This window comes from Cyanistes caeruleus, chromosome 8 (assembly GCF_971803275.1).
Source record: "Cyanistes caeruleus chromosome 8, bCyaCae1.hap1.1, whole genome shotgun sequence".
In the NCBI taxonomy this organism is placed as follows: Eukaryota; Metazoa; Chordata; class Aves; order Passeriformes; family Paridae; genus Cyanistes; species Cyanistes caeruleus.
Window position 1 is genome coordinate 18,964,607 of NC_141708.1, and position 17,433 is coordinate 18,982,039.

Consider the following 17,433-nt stretch of genomic DNA (forward strand, 5'->3'; position numbering starts at 1 on the left):
TCCTGTAAAGGTTTCTATCTATTGGAAATACCCCTTACCTTTCTTTGCAGCTCCTCTTTACTGTAGCCCAGCAACTTGAGAAGTTTAGTCCTTGACTCCTGCTCCAAATTCACCTGGGTCCCAATGGATATTAAAAAGACAAAAAATATGTAAAATCATAGACATCTACACACTGACAATAGTTAGGTGCCTCTGGCAGCAGCAAAGTTTAGAGCTCAGTTTATAGATAAAGAATTTAACTATGAAAAGTCCACTTAATAAACTGTTGTGTAATGATGTGTGGAATTTAAGTTATAATCATGATAAAAGGGCAAAACTCAACTTTGCCACAGTTACAACTGAAGTACAAATGTGTATCAAGACCACAACTGTATACATACCTAGTGTACTCAGTCATTAATTCTCTGAATAGTCTAGGAATTGCCAAGCTAATCTCTTCATAGACAGAATTGATTGATTTGAGTCTGCATGAAACTGAGACAAGGTGGTTGCCTGAATTGCTAGCTGGCTTCACAAGAATTAGTTAACTGTTACAGAAACTCCTTGGATGAGGATTTCAGACACTCCCAAAAACTCCCACAGGCTGCACACAGCCTAATTGATAGGCACTATTTATATGCTTTAATGCATGATTAACATTCTACATGGAGAATCTGTCTGTCTCAGTTAAGTCCCAAGCTGCTCCTTCTACACAAATTATTAAACTGCACATGGATAAGATACTTGTAAACAGTCCATTTTAGAAACTGTTCCTGCAGAAGCAGGAATGGTGCTACAGGACACTTCTGTACAGAAGCCTAGTTTGTAGTTTAAGGCAATCAATTGTAATAGATCCTTTATGTGCTGCAGTGGTCTCTCAGGACAACAGACCAGATGGATTATAAAAAGTAACTAAAAATGACAGTTTGATGTGTCTCATTTAATTCAACTGAAGACATTGTTGCAATGGAGACCATTGTCACCACCCAGATTAACAGCTGGCCATCCTATTCAAGATTCTCCAAGCAAATATAATACTATGGCAAAGATCCAAATATTCTGCCCTCCACACAGTCTGCTACAAGTGTCTCTAAAACACTGCCAAGACTAAGTCCTGCCTCTTCAGAAGGATGACCACTTCTTATTACCAAACTTTCATGTCACCAAATTGTCCATGAAGGCTAGTCAGTCCTCATGCCACCACAGCTCTCTCCCTTGTTCTGGGGTATCTCATTGTCCATTTGGACTTCACTTTGAAAAATAACAATGTACAGCTCCACACATAGCAGGCAGATATAGCTTGGCAGTGTGCTGAGATGAAAAACTCCTGTTTCAGGAAGCCCAAACAAGTCCAGTGAAAAGACCATTCCTAATGAAAACTGAGACAGCCTCCAAGACCTCAACTTGCTTTAGAAAAGTAATAAATTTATTAATTCAATTCCATTTTATATTTTAAAGAACAGGAATATAAAGGGCTAGAGAGGACCATATTCCACCCCAGAATCATAAAAGAACCAACCTCTGTATTTCAGCACAGCCATCTTACCTTCAAGAAGTTCCAGAGGTTCTCCTCAAACGGCAACTTGGCTGTCTGGATCTTGCCCTGGCAGTAATCAAGGAGGTTCCCTGACTGCAAGGCCATCTGCAGTTCTTTGGATCGGAGTAGGAATTCAGTTTCAGTAGTGACTTGACTGATGAATACCTGATGTGGGTAAATCTGCTGCATTTGCTGGCCAGGAGCTTTGGTAAGACCAAAGGTAATCAGTTTTCCTCCAAACTGTGAATGTCAGAGGGAAACACAGTAAGTATTCCTATAAACAAAGAGAAAAGCTACTCACTTGGTTCTTCATTTATCAAGGCAGACCCAAGATCCAGCAGATCACAAGGAACCCAAGAGTTTATGCATGGTACCAACACTGAGGGAGTTCACATTCAAGCTGAACTGAACACTGGTAAACTTGACACTTAGGCATATCCGATCAGGCCTAGCCAACTGCAAGTGCCAGAAAGGCACAGAAGAAAAGGTACCATTTGGAACTGTTAGTTCTTTTGTTACATGGAGAGGCAGACTGCAGAGATAAAAACTATGAGGTGAAGAGCAGGCACTAGACAGAGAACAAGTCAAGCAACAGGCTGAAAGAACGATTCAGCCACATCCAATTTAGGAGCAAAAATGTGAGGAAAATTAAATGCCTGGACAGGAAAGAGACAGAGAGAATGCAAGGCCAGCTTTTACAAATTTTTCTTAGATTTCCTTTAACTCCTACTTATAATCCCCCATTCTCTGCTACAGGACACTTTCTTGTTGGAAATATACCTGAATGTAGAGAGTAAACTTCACTTTATGGGACACCACAATCCACTAAAACAACTAGCAACAGGAAGATATAGATTTTTCCAGTGAAACAAAAGGATTATATCACAAGACAACACATCTCTTGCATTTTCAGCTAAGGATGCTCCATTCACTTACTGCAAATGAAACCCCCACAGGTCTGCGAATCCACTTGGGTGGCTTTTTCAATGGTGGAATCAAGGTGGTCTGAGTTACTTGCTCAGGCACCTGCAGAGGAGGAAGGCTCTGTCCTGTGCCAAAGGGATCCAGGTTGTTGAAGGAGGAAGAGATCTAGAATCAGATGGAAATAAGAAGAAAATATAATTCAATTCCTCTCTGTATGGAGTAAGCACAAAAAACTATTGTTTAGGAAATAGTTACTTTCCACACTAATGAGGAATGAGGCTAGTACAGTACCTCTTTCTGGAATACTACTGAGCCCCCATGCAAGAGAAATGGCATTTCAAAATAGTTCCAGCAATTGTTTCTCAAGAAAAGTTTTACCCCAAGAGAATTTCAAGTAGTTTTTCCTTAGCAAGATGCAACTTTCCTAAAAAACACTGCTAGGCCTAGCACCCAGCTCAGACATAGGGGTTGCAAAATTACTTGTTTTATGCAAGATAATGACAACATATGGTCAAAAGTTGTCCAACTCATTTCTGGTTTTTCTCACAAAAGATTTCTGACTCTCTGTTGCTGTCTTTCAAATGGGTTAGTTACAAGGACTGTCTCAAGTGTTTTTGGCTTAGATGAGACTGATGAAATAAAGCTTTCTTGTGTAGACAAGAGAGCGTCAGTGGCTCCTGAGCCAGACTTCTGACATTTAGGGAGTCAGGGAACATACATACAATGTTGTTCACAAACCACTTTTCATTTTTAACATTGTTTGCATAGATTTGTTGTTTACTAAAGATAATCCCGTTCAAGTTTGACTGGACCACAGGGAATAGCTTTAAAATTCAGCTACTCAGCATACCCAAAAGGAAGCAACATCAGGCTGATCAAGCTAATGCTGCCAAATCTTACAATCACAGGCAATGTTTTGTCTTTCTTTAGAGGAAACCAGTTCCAAAGAAAGAATATTTCTTGAGGAACAGCTTATATCAAACAGATCAAATGCCCTAAACCTTAAAGAAATAAATATACACAATCAGGTCTGCAACAGAGTTTCTGTCCTGAGACTGCTGAATTCATAAGAGAGAGACCTCTTGGTCACAAACTCCATGTCACCATAACTGCCATTACCTCCTTCTGCTTGTGTTCTTGTTATTCAATTTATTCAATAATTATTCAATACTACTGCTCCCCAATTTTGAACAGTGGAAGTGGCATGCACATGAAGAATGCAAAGAAAGAAAATTCTCCATGGGTTAAATAAATCCTTAATCTCCCACAGCTGTTGCTTGATAAAGTATTTTCTGTCTCTTGCAAATCCTATGAAACTGAACTCAGTCAGCTGTAAATGACTATATAAATAACACTTAAGCCAGCTCATATGTATTCTCTTAAAACCTGTATTGTAAAGCATTTGTTGGCTGGGACAGAGGGAGGGAATTAAAAGACTAGACACCAGATTAAAACTAAAATTTTAGACAGTAGTGACATTTAATCTGTTCAGAATTTGCTCATCTATTCATTGGCTAAGTAATGGTTTTCAGTATCAAAAATATTAACATGCTCAAAGTTGTAGTCAAAAGACTTGAGGAAAATTGCTAATAGTGATTTATAAGCCACTTAATAAACTTATCTTCTAAACTAATGAAGAATAACATATCCTATTAATTTGTATCAATGTATTTAATGTTAACCTAACAACAAGAAAACCTTGTGTGCTGCTTTATTTTTAGTCTAATAGTAGTAACAATAAAATGTATCTTAACATCACAACTGCGCTTGTTCTTGGTTCTCTTTACACACCTTGTCAGAGGCAATGGGGTTTCCCTTTGGGATCTGGTGGGATTATTAAACCTTCACACAGGTAGGTTCTGGTTCCCACACCATACAGACATGGGTCCTGGTGCATGGGACAGGCTGCACAGCTTAAAAGTGACTCTGTTACACACATGTGCTTCCACCACTCTGAGCAGACACAAGAGAAACTGCCAGTCTGTCAAGGTCTAACATGGTCACAGGACTTACCTTGTCAGCCTGTGTCTTCTGCTGAGCTTCTAAGTTCCCACCCATAACAGAATAAATGTTGATCCACCCATCAAAAGTGGCAGCAGAGAAGACTGAAGGATTCCTAGGACACCACTGGACATCAAAGCACCACTGACTCCGAATGGGCAACTCATACACCACCTATCATAGAAAGAGAGAAAACAGAAGCACAACACAAACAGCCTCCTGCTTTCCCCAAATTACTTGCCCACAGCAAGTATTTACATGTCACCATTGCATACAAATCTCTTATTTTTGCTTCTTGAAGGGTACATTTGCAACCAAATTATAGCACCTTGAGTCCAAACAGCTGAAAGTCACAGAAAGCTCATGTTAAACTGCATTCTGACTGTAGAACAAAATCCAAAAGTGAGAAGTCACTTTTGCTCTGCTTTCTAAATATGACTGTATCAGAGTATTATAGCATTGTCACATTCACTGTTAAACAAGGGAGAGACACCAGAAAACAACACAATAAAACCATAAGTCAAGAGGTGAGAATGTGTCATGAGCAAGAACACATAAGCAGAAAGAATAGTGTGGAGTAACAAATGTGACAAGGAAAATAAAGAGCCTGAAGAAAAAAATATAGAACAAGAAGAGAGGAATGTAATAGCTGCACATGAACTATGAAGGACATTGCAGCCAACAAGTTAATGGTTCAGCAGTCAAAAAGCCAAAGTTCAATTCATGGCCCAGTCACAGACTTCCTCCCTGATGTTGGGCAACTCACTAACACAGCCTTGACTTTAACCCTCCCATTCGTAAGACCAATATATTTCCTTTATGGAACAAAGCATAGACAATCACAGCTTCATTTTCTGTGGAAACATGATCTGTGTTTTCTCTTCCAGGTAGAAGCAAATTAATACCATTTGCTTATATTAAAATCTAGACTGCCAAATAGAAAAACTAACAAACAAATCCCAAGAAAACAAACATCCGCCAAACCCAAAGAAACCAATACTTCCCTCAAGCTTACGAGATCAGCCATTCTGTATAACTGTAATAATCCTTAATACTGCAAAGCTTCACAACTTTTTCACCTGAAAATTTGCTGTTCATTGGTACCAAGTCAAAAAGAGCCCCCTAACAGTAGTTTATTTGAATTTGGACTCTGCAAATCTACAGCAGCATGCACAAAGATAAGTCAGCCATGCTAATTTTTTAAGTTTTCCACTAAAAGGCAGTGAAAATATTTTAATTAAAATTAGACAAGCAGCATTTCATGCATTTCAGGAAAATGGATTCATTTTTTTCCTTGCCTCCAGGCAAAAGTGGTCAGCTGAGTAATATTGTCCCATGAAATTAATCTAGCCTGGGGCTCCCATCTGGACTTTGTTCAGTATTGTTAGAACACTTGCCCCATGCTATCATCAAGATCAACTGCATTGTCCAAAGTTCAGTCTTATCCAGGAACTCAGTGCTGAATGAATGGGTGTGCATAAAAAAAATTTAAACAGCCTCACTTTAATTCAGGTGATACCTAAATATACCAAAGTATGGTAATTCTGAGATACGTGACTATCTCACGTAATGAGATAAGCACATATATGTGAAAGCATTTTACTATAAATAAAGTTCATACACATTGTTTAAGTACTTTGTTCCCTTCTCAGTGACCCTCTCTAACAAATGCTCCTTGGTCTCCTTCAAATTTCCTCCTGAAAGAACTTAATACTCTCGGAGAAGGAAAAAGAAGAAATACATGGAAAAGAAAATACTAAAGTGTGAGTATGGCAAGAGTAATAATCATAAATAGTTAAAACTAAATTTTAATTATTCTTCCCTCTCTGATCTCTGGACAAAGATGTATCAGCAAAAAATATAGACCACACTCATTTACTTTGGACAGAAAGAGTGCGTAAGACACACTTGAGGGAGTTACACTGGCACTCCACAAGGATACAGGGAAGGACACACACACAGCAAAGCACACAAAATAAAGCAGACCATGTGTTCTGATAGCTGTGGTTACGTACCTCCCCCACACTTGGGTTCCAGCACAAGATCCGGTTGTCTTTGGCACTACTTAACAGCAGATCAGGGTCAGCCTGGCACCAAGAAACAGAGAGAACTCCCCTAAAATAGATCAGAAATAAATCAATTATATATCCTGTACAGTCTGCTCTGCCACCCAGTCACTAAGAAAGCACTATGCACCAGCACCTTGGCTCAGAAATGCTAGTTCTCATCTCTACCTTCCATCAGATTCATCTGGGAAAGAAAGCAGGCCCAGGAGAAAATCGTAGTTCCCCAGAATCCAGTCTCCCAGATGTCTGCCTTGAAAAGATACAACACAACATGCCAAGTCCTCACCTCGTGTGCCCTTCCAGCTGGCTAAGAGGAGAGGTAGCAAAGCGTAAGTCCCATATTTGGATCACTGGCAAACGATCATCCTCAGACGAAAGGACTAGCTGGGTTGCAACTTCTGGATGCCAGGCCATTCCTGAGCAATGCATCTAGGGACAAAAATAGCACAGACTGAAAATTCAGCCAAGCAAGCTGGCAACAGCACAAATGGGCCAAAGCTATGTCATTCTGTACTGAACTCACCTAGAATGCTTCACATAAACCAAGTCTAGTAATGTCTTGCTTCAGGCAGAAAGTATTTCTACCTTCTCTTCACAGCAAAATAAAAAAAAACACTAACCATATAGAGCTCAAAATCCAAAGTCAGCCTCGGAAGAAAGCTGGGAGGCTTCTCATAAATGAGTTGTGAGCACAGAAACTGAATGCAAGAGGGCATGAATTTTAAGAACAGTAAGGGGTCTTGTTTTCCCATTTCATTCAGGAAAGAATAAGAAGAGGTGCTTTGATGCTACATCTCCAAGAGAACTAGTTCCAACAGCTTCTAGAATAAAAGCACTTGTCTCAAGAGTCTGTGCCACTGCTTTGTAGTCACATGTGGCATGCTGTAAGTTAGTTAGAGACACAGCCTTTTCTCCACTCACTCTGTTGCTGTGGTCACTGACTTTGATGATGGGTTCATTCTTCCTGAGGTCCCAAACCACAGCCTTGCCGCTGGGGTGAGCAGAGGACAGGATATGTTGCACCTGCCGATTCCAGGAGACCACACTGATGTCTTCATGAGGCTGCCAAAACAGGAAAGGCCACACATCCATTATTCCCAAGCTGAGGGAACACCAATCATGGGAGTCTGTCAATAGTTTAACTGAGGGATTAGGGATTTGATGATAAATAGGTTCCTCTCTTCAATTGCTGATCAGCTAATTGGAAATACCAGCAGCACTAACCAGAAAGACTAAGGGAAGTCCTTACTCAGAGTACAGTGAACAGTAAAATTCTATGGGAGAATGTCACCTGAAAAGTACCTTTGAATTTGAGGAGTAGGTACTGGATTCTACATTGGCCAAATGTGTCATAAATCACTCCAGAGAGAACTGCAGCTGAGCAAACATATATGTTGCTACCCCAACTTCTCAGATGAACTTAAATGGAAAGATGACCTTGTGCAACATTTCAGGAGTGCAGTGAAATGGAAAGCAATGAAGTACTCATGGCTAATTGCTGTTATTGTATCTACTGCAATGCAGGAGATAGGCAAGGAAACAAACAGAAGACTTACTGGATGGAAAACCTGGCCTGCTTTTACTGAAGTTTACTATGATTTTTCTACTTTCAGGAGTTGATTGCCCTGAATAATATAATAAGCATCAGAAGATCAGAAACTTCTTCCCCTTCAAACTCAGGAAACATTATCTGGGAGCAATAGCCAAGATGCATTTAATGGCTCACTGGCTCTGCTAGGGATATGACTTTCATGAGATATGAAAAGCCTCAGCTGAAGCCTGAAATAAATTCATTCCTCAGAGAAGGTCCAATAAACCTTCTTAATCCATCACACATGCCCCAGCTGGATCACAAGATAAACTGGTCAGTTACTTGATTCAAATCCACAAAGAGCTTACCCATCCATGCAAAGTGCATCCTTCCAGAGCTTGCCAGTCTACCTCCCCTCCCTTTACAACACTTCCTCCACCCCCAAGGATGAAACCAATCAGTCTCTTCTGATTCATCTCTCTTCTGACAGACTTCAAAATCACTCCCCTTTCATGGACTGACTAGGCTAGGATGTCTCCACACACATCTTTTTGTCTTGCCTACTGAGATACAAAACTGCAGGAGTATTGCCCAGAGGAAAACTCGTTTACCTGTGATTTAGTCCCCGGAGTCATAGGCACACTGAAATTATTCAAGTCCCAGATGAAAATTTCAGAATCATTGGCTCCGGAAGCCAAGAGATTACTCTGTAGAAAAAAAAAGGAAAAGCTCAGCTGAGATTCCTGCTCACAATTTCTTAAAAATAAATGGAAACAAAAACCCCAAAATCTTCCAAAGTGAGATGAGAGCTGTATTTCACAGCCACTAGCATGCACAAAGATACTAACTGGATTATAAACCAAGCACATCTCTGGCCTCCATGCTGTCCACTGTGGCATAGTACAGACATATTTAAAATTTGTCTGTTTTGTGCAGGTGGCTGCTGTTAATCATGATGAGATTCTGCCACAGGCCTGGAAGCCACCATCTCTGGCCAGATGAGCCTTTGCCCTGCATCCTGGCAACAAAGAGTTTCTTCTGAGAAGATGCAAGTTTCTCACAACCAACTGCAGACAATTTTCCATGTGCCGTTGTGCTACCACAAGAACCACATTCACTCCTCATTTATGTTGCAGTCCTTTCAAATGTGATCAGAGTCTCATTGAATTAAACACCAACTGAACAAATAAAAAAAACAAAAATTCTGATTTCAAAAGGACAATAGTTTGACATATAGCAATACTACAAGACATGTTTATATAGAGAGTTAAGAGATTTGAACAAGATCGCAGGGGAATTCAGTGGCAAAACTGTGAACAGAAACCAAATATGAGTCTCAAACCAGCCTTGTGTCACAACTACTGTGCCTCTTTAGTTGAAATTTATCCTTTCTCTTTATAACTCTATACACAAAAGAACGTGTTTGCTAACATGGAGGTTAATTTTCCTTTGGTATCTTAATGTTACACACCTGAAAAGGGTTGAAGTCAAGGGCTCGAACAGGACCTGAATGCTTCTCTGTCTGCCCAAGGACAGGGTCACCCTTTGAAGTCAAGATCTGGTGCACACTGTACATTGTCAGGACTCCGTTATCCCCTCCACCAATGATCACTCCGGAGGACTCTGCAGACCCATTCCCAAAGTTCCCCCAGATCAGCTTATGAAACCTAAAAAAGGAAGGAAATAAAGCTGGCATAGGCCATGATGCTTGGTGGAAATCAAGACATCCTCTTCATTATGAAAACTCACATCCATGTTTCAACCTATTAAACACATCCATCAGTCTGCACTTTAAACAGTCATCTTTCTTTTAAGAGGACTGTGGCTCTTGCATGAAAAAAAGAAATAAGCTTCCTTCCAGTGACTTTTCAAGGGATCTTGAAAAGGAAGAGCTTGTCTCTATTGTTGTTTAAAACATTTAGACCTCACATAGAATTTGGTGGGTGAAATCCTCTAGCTTACACTTTATTGAAAATTAGTTAAGAGATCTATGTGCCTTCATTTCTAGAGCAGTTATCTGAAATACATGTTTACTCCCTTTAAAATCTGCTAGTTAGAAACACAGGCTGTGTTTTACACTGGGTGCAGATGTCACCCACACTGATAAGCCTAAGAAATCATCTTGTTTTAAAAAGCTGGAAAGTAAGTTTCACTCCCTCTCTCTAGTCTCTTGAGTGCAAATTGTTAGCCCCAGAAAATTCACATTATACATAATGTCTCTACTGACTGACTACCATACAAGTCACTTCAGATTTCTCTAGTAGTCCAACTGTTCTACTTTTATACCCAACATGATCTGTATCAACAAAAATGTTCTTCAAATGTTTTTGAAGAGAGGTTAATTGATTCAAAAGATCTCTTTATAGGCTGTAAACATTATCTCCTCCTCTCCTTTCTTGCACCAGAAAACCCTTTTCAGTTTCATTGATTGATACATCAGTATGAGCCTCTAGTACCTGTTTGAGGCAGGAAGTGTTCCTTTCTGCTTCATGTCCAGGGAGGGATCCCTGAAATCAACCTCAAAGATTTCCAAGGTGGCATTTGTACTGAAGGATGCATCCAGTTGTTGGGCAGATGTTCCTAACAGAAGTACAAAGGTAACACAAGTGGGCATTTTTGTCAAAAGCACAAGATACAAAAGAGTAAGGCATTGAAAACGTATTCTTCATAGTAAACACAACTTTGGTGTTGTAACAGCTCAAAAGAGGACATGTCTGATCACCTCAGAAAAAGAAATCAACAATTATGAGAAAGACTTTGAAAGAAATTAAAAGTTCTTCAGGAAATTTTGGTCACCAACGTTACTGTTACACAGGTAACTTTCTTTCTTGGGATAGATGCAACTCATGCACTCTCCTCCAAACAACTATGGTTTTTGATATTAAGTTCTTCTCTAAATTACAAATGCACTGACATCATGAAAGCCAGATACAATTATGATACCGAGTACTTATGTACACTGTTTCTCAATCATGACATGTCTTAATCAGACCCTGCAGACTTACTCTACAGCATAAGTTCTTCAACTGTAACCAACTAAACCTTCCTCAACAACCCACAGACAGCCAACAGCCACAAATTGGTAGCTTCCTTCTTTCTCCTTATTCTTATGGAATAAAAGCTGCAAGTTGATTTAACATTGCCTAGAGGGACACTGCCAGGCAAACTGTTCCCCAGTTACCACAGGGATGCTTACAGCATGGGAAGTGCCCAAAGGACTATTAAAAAGCAGCACAAATTATGAAACTACACAGCTTCTGATCTAAAGCAAACTGAAGCCAAGACCTTTGGTTCAGCCAAAACTCTGGCCTTGTCCTCTGCAAACTTCCCCAATGCAAATCCTTCCCAGAGGCTGCAGCTCTTCACAAACTGATCCAGTGTGGATCCCCTCCATGGGGTGGTCTTTCAGAACAGATTGCTCCAAATCAGTCCCCCATAGGGTCACAAGTCCTGCCAGCAAACCTGTTCCAGCATGGGATCCTCTTTCCATGGGGCCACAGGCCCTACCAAGAGCTTGCTCCAGCACGGGCTTTCCGCAGGGCCACAGCATCCTTTGGCATCCACCTGCTCCAGCACAGTGGATTGAAGCTGGGTATCTGTTCTACCACGAACCCCATGGGCTGTGGGGGTGACAGCCTGCCTCACTAAGGTCTTCACCAGGGCTGCAGAGGAATCTCTGCTCTGGCACCTGAAGCACCTCCAGCCCATCTTTCTTCATGGACCTTGGTGACTGCAGCACTGTTTCTCTCACATATTCTCACTTCTCTCTTGTGCTTCAGTTACACAGAGCATTTTTTCTCCCTCTTATTAACTATGTTATCCCAGAGGTGCTCCCACTCTGCTGGGCTCAGCCTTGGCCAGCAGTGGGTCTGTCTGGAAGCCGGCTGGCACTGGCCCCAGCAGACACAGCGGGAGCTTCTAGCAGCTTCTTACAGAAGCCACCCCAGCTACCAAAGCCTTACCCTGCAAGCCCAACAAAACCACCAGAGCTGTCAGCTCCACACAGACAAACTTGCCTGCTGCCAACTAAGTGAACAGGCTCACTTCCTGCCTCAAGAAATAAAATTACTATAAGAATGGTGGTTAATTAATAATATTAACAAAATAAAATTTAAGGTTTTGCAGAAGTACTGAAAATGGAATGTTAACCAAAACAGGCAATTTTAGGGAGAATTTCATTGTCAAGCTACATGATTATGACTGAAGACAGACAAGTACAAGTGACCTTAAATGAATGCTACTTGAATTAACTTTTTTCCCCCACAGACACAGGAAGAGTGTAATGCAGAATAGCAAGCAGTGTTGGAGTCTATACAGTCTTAATTAGAAATCAAAAAATCGTGCATTCAACCTTTGAAAAATCACTCACATTTAAAATGTCAAAGTTGGGCACAGAAGTAATTCTCTACCAGTTACTTAAAAGAAAACATAAAAGCTGTAATGTTTTTGGTATATTGCTTCTAAGTTTTCCAGAGACTATGAAGGTGGAAACTACTGAAATCTAAAACCCATACAACCCTATATAATTTTTTTCTGTGGTTCATACTCTTATATTCACAAATTGTGAAGAACTTTACCTGATGCTAGGTAAATAGGGTGGGTGGTTGCCGGACTCCATGCCTGCACAGCTGTTCGCTCAATTTCTTTTAGCTTCATTTTCTAGACTCTGAAAGAAATTTCACACAGCATTTAGAACAGAGAGATACAGTTGACGTGAAAATATTTATATCAGAAACATGTTGAGAACACATTGCTCTCAAAAGAGTGAAGTTAATTGCTATTTCCTAAGGCAGTGAATACAGTATTACTGGAATGAATCAGGATATTTAAGAATTCATTAACCACCCCCCCATCCCACTGTCTGACCTCAGATTTTCTTACAAATATAGCTTTCTTTTTCATATGTCCCACTTACAGGAGAGTTTCAGAAAAAAGAAGGGGATCTAAATAATCATACTCGTTTTCACTGCAGGCTGGTTCAAATCAGCTGCAGAAATTAATTTAAACAAATGTATTTTGATCTAGCACTAGCTGCTCTCTCCAAACAAGCTAATGTCAGTATATACATAAGCAAAAAGAGAGCAGAAGCAATCTCAGGGCAGGCTAAATTCCAAGCAGAAAAGTGACGTGGCAACAGAAAACAAAGTGCAATGCTATCGTGTGCCGATTCAGTTAATGTACTTTGTTCTTGCTCCTCTGAAAAGTGAAAGGGAAAAAAAACATTTGACTTTTTTTTTTGAGCCAGCAAATGGTACAAGGGGAGAAGAAGTAATCCACAAGTAACTACTGGGTTTCAATCTCAGCACTGACAGCAACTCCTTTTGTTTACTGAGGATGGATGGAGTGACACCTGTAAAATGGGAACAAAATTTCCCCATGTCTACAGTGAGAGATTACTTAGGCAACAATGTAGCAGGTTAATTGAAAATCAAACATCAACAGCAGGCAGCTGGGAGGCCACAAAACTGAATATAAAGACAACTGAATACAATACAAATAATCATTGTTCTGAGTAGGATTCCATTCTTACCATGGAGAAAGTACCCAGCACTCCATTCCTGACCACAAACAGTCCTTCTAAGCATCGTAAATAGTGTGTGGACATTCACAGGCTAGTGGGGTCACTCTCATGAGCAGTGCCTAAACTTTTCGAGCTTGGCTGCACTGCAGCCTTTTAACTCTAGCTAAACAGAACTGTAACCTCAGATGATATCATGCTGAATAAAGTAAAACTGTCAGCAGGCAGCACAGCAAAACCCTCTGCATCTTGTCAGATTAACCTCTCCTAGTTACTTGACACTGCTGTTGTAAACCACAGCCATGAATCACATGGCCCTCTGTTCAGATGCAGGGCTTGTAAGAAACTGTAGCCTCCTGAGTCTACACAAGGGGGAAGTTTGGTTAGCATTACTTCTTGGACTTGGACCTCCCAGCTAATAATTCTACACCTTTTTTTAGGGTTTCTTCTGCTTCACAAGTCAGAAGTTAAGGACATCCTCTCTCTCTCCCCCATGAACTGTTAGGATATGCTGACTGACTAGAATCTATTTAATGCTTTTTAGCATTAGCATGAAGAAGTATCACCCACAGATCAAACTGCCAACTGCTATTCTCACATTAAGCTTATTCCAACTTACTTAAGACTCAACAGAATCTGAACAGAACTCTTGTACAATTAAAAAAAGTGCAACTATTTCTTCATGCCCCCTACGAACAGAGGTGGAAAGGTCATCTCATTACCATAACAAATCTCTGAAGCTTACTTTCCAATCTTCCAGTACACACTTTGTGGGGTATTAATTAGGGGTCCCCCACACTCTCTCTGTGGTGCATGTCTCAAGACGTTCCAGCACCTACTCATGCCTCCCAGACTACTGCAGAAACCCTGTCTTCTCCCTTCATCACCAGAAGTTAGGTGAATCTTCTAGCAACAGTCTATTGCACAAGGCTGTAGCTGACTCCACCACTGTGTGGAGGCAGGACAGCTGGAATGCTCCTTACAAATCCCTTCCTTGCCTCTTCCTGCTCCAGTTACAATCTATCAGGTGAAGGAGCTGGCTGTACACTCAGGCCCCACTGCTTCTTGGCTTTTGAGAGAGCAGCTTCCCTGTGAAGATTAATAGACAACGGCCAACAGACCTCTTCCCTACAGGAAATTAATTGGTAAGGAATCACTGAAGAATGCAACTATCACAAACTTAGTAGGGTAAATGGTACAAGTTCCCCCTCCTTACCTCTGTGCTGGACTGACTGCATGGCTGAAATAATTTGCATTTAATGTGCAAATAAAGATAAGCTGCAAAAATTGTGCAGAACAGTATTGATCAATTGTTTGGCTTTTCTTGTCAATAGAACGTTTTACATAAGAAAGTCAATTACTGCATCATTACTGTTCTCTTTTCACAAACTTAAGTCAGGACAGAATGTGAAGGTAAAGTCATGGTAACCCACCCAAATAGAGGAAAGCAAACAACACTCCATTCAGAGTGGCTCAATGTCAACAGAACAACTGCAGAAGTGCTGGATCATAGGTATTGAACAGGTTCACTGTGTCCTTGGCTCTAAAGACAAACCAGCAGTGGTTCCACAGAGGATGCATAAGAAGCTAAAATATCACAATATCACACTATCTCTTAGGAATGTCCGAGCAGTTCAGCTCCACTGCAGCTCAGGATCTGCAGATACAGCAGCACCTCCTCCTCAAGTCAGTGAGCTCTGAGTTTGAAAGGGGATAAAAAAGAAGCCTGATTTGAGTCTTACTTTTAGAGAAGTGACCCTTCTATACACTGTGCATATCTGTATCCAAGAGAGGACCCATAATACATAAAGGAAAAAAGCCCTTCTTTAGCAAACTCTTCTGACTGCCTGAGAAAAATTTGCAAATATTGAACTCTCCCACAATAGACATTTTAAGGAGAGGTTGCCACCTGCTGTCATCTCTCAAAATAGCAGCTAAGACTTCCAAGAAAGCTCATGCTTTTCTCAGGACTTCTAATCAATTAATCACGACAATTCCTCACTCTTCTTCTACAGACATCCATCCAATTACAGATCTAATATATTAATGAATCTCAGCCCCAAATGGAGTGGACAGAAGCAACAATTCCCCACAACTTTCCCCAGACATGGCTTCCTGCACAGACCTTAAAGGGTAACAATGCCTGCAAAGCAAAACCTGACAGGTCAGAGCACACTCCAGCACTGAGAAATGGAGAGCATGTAGCTAAACAGTGAAAATTCCCAAGTTATACTAGACCATGCAAACAATGCTGTCAGAGGCAAAAATTCCTCACCTCTGCTATCCTGAAATACATACAACATTACAGTACATTATAGTAAGACCATGGTTGCTGTATGAGCTAATTTACCCTCAAAGCTGTCATAGTAATTATCCCTGATAGCACTCTAGTGAGGCCTTCTCTCTCTTGCACCACCCAAACACTGTCAATCAGAAATCCCCTCCCACTGACTTTCCTAGTTCTCCTGCCACTGGACACCCAACCATTCCTCGCTGAACAGTTCCTGCTGATATTGGACTTCCAGCAGTGCACACAGAAGACCTGATAGGCTGACCTCCCCACACTTAGCTAAAAGTGAAACTTGGGCAGAACAAAAAAGATTTGTCCAAGGTCATCCGAGTGACGAGCAGACAGCCTAAGACCTGAAAAACATCCCCCAGCTATGACACAATGGTTAAGATACAAACTGTCCCTACAGTTTCCACATCCCAGCATTGATTTAAAATCTCTTACAGCCTCTTCCATTTGCACTTGTCTGACACCCTCCTTCCGCAACTCCCCAACACCCCATAGCCAGGCTGTTCTCCTACGTGCTTATTATAAACCCCGATTACAGAAGGCAGAGAGACACTCAGCTAATCTCAGCTAATCACTGGTGTGTGCAAGGTGGGGTTGTTGCGGGGCAGGGCTCAGCACATTCCTCCACGACAGCTCCAGTGGTATATAAAGAAACTTGTTGTGCTCTGCGCAGTTTCAGCCCGTTGCACAGCGCTGCTCAGACGGCAGCGCACACGCGTCTTCAAGTGCGCTTGTCTGTGCAACAGCATTAGCCCGTGGGACGGTGAAAAAGAGCAAGGGTCCAGGAGGAAAGCACTGACCCCGGACACCGGGTGACAGACACAGGCTCTGGGCTACGCCAGAGGCCTCTCCGCGGCCCAGGTCACACAGCTGAGATCCCCCAGCCTCTCCCCGCCCGCCGGCCGGCGGAGGAGAGACGGGAGAGGGGAGGCAAGGCTCCCGGGGCAAGGACGGGACCACGGGACCTGGGAGCGGAGTCTCGACAGCGAGACGGGCAGGGCGGCACAGCAGCCCTAGGCTGGGGGGACAGGGGCGCGGCAGGGCAGGGCCAGCCCCGGGCCCCCGGCCCAGCTCGGTGTCCGAGGGGCGCGGGGCGGGGCCGGGCCGGGTCGGGGAGCGGGCGGCCCTTACCGGCTGGCTGCCGTGCCTCCCGCGCCGCTCGCTCCCGCAGCTCCGACGGTGGCCGCGGGGAGCCCGGAGCGCCGCCCGCCCCGCCCCGCCGCGCCTGCGCGGGGCCCGCCCCGGAACCCGGCCCCGCTCCGCCCGGCCCGGGCCGCTGCTGGGCCCGGCGCTCCCGAGCCGCTTCAGCCGCTCTAAGACACCCGAGTCGGCTCCGTCCGCCGCCCCAGGATGGCTCACGCCGGAGGCCAAGGACACCGCTGCTGGAGCCGGGCTTTGCTGCGCCTGCCATCATCGCCCTCAGAACTCTACCTTAGCTACAAATGTAATGCATCCCTGAGGGCGTGCAGAACGGAAAGGAACGTATTTTTCTAAAAGTATTTTAATTGCCAGGAAAAAATATGCAGAAGGACCGAGGCCTTCTTCCCTTACATTTCTCCTCCTTCAAGAAAAATTTGC

General features: G+C 42.4%; 1 protein-coding gene across 14 annotated transcripts in view; it reads right to left on the reverse strand.

Moving 5' to 3' along the window:
* SEC31B (SEC31 homolog B, COPII component) overlaps positions 1 to 17,098 on the reverse strand; it is a 34,795-nt gene extending 17,697 nt beyond the window's left edge. For 2 of the 14 annotated variants that reach the window (XM_086900690.1, XM_086900704.1), the window contains exons 1-12: positions 16,987 to 17,086; positions 12,616 to 12,704; positions 10,495 to 10,618; positions 9,510 to 9,705; positions 8,650 to 8,745; positions 7,429 to 7,569; positions 6,794 to 6,936; positions 6,457 to 6,556; positions 4,454 to 4,615; positions 2,453 to 2,605; positions 1,526 to 1,756; positions 39 to 113 (exon numbers count right to left, since the gene is read on the reverse strand). In XM_086900690.1, coding sequence (XP_086756816.1) covers positions 39 to 113; positions 1,526 to 1,756; positions 2,453 to 2,605; positions 4,454 to 4,615; positions 6,457 to 6,556; positions 6,794 to 6,936; positions 7,429 to 7,569; positions 8,650 to 8,745; positions 9,510 to 9,705; positions 10,495 to 10,618; positions 12,616 to 12,694 — 1,500 coding nt within the window. In that variant the 5' untranslated portion in view covers positions 12,695 to 12,704; positions 16,987 to 17,086. Of the gene's footprint in view, positions 1 to 38; positions 114 to 1,525; positions 1,757 to 2,452; positions 2,606 to 4,453; positions 4,616 to 6,456; positions 6,557 to 6,793; positions 6,937 to 7,428; positions 7,570 to 8,649; positions 8,746 to 9,509; positions 9,706 to 10,494; positions 10,619 to 12,615; positions 12,705 to 12,953; positions 13,120 to 14,772; positions 15,254 to 16,413 lie in introns of those variants that run through there. The other 12 variants (XM_086900697.1, XM_086900699.1, XM_086900698.1 and 9 more) reach the window with 12 other exon arrangements.
* Positions 17,099 to 17,433: the final 335 nt, after the last annotated feature.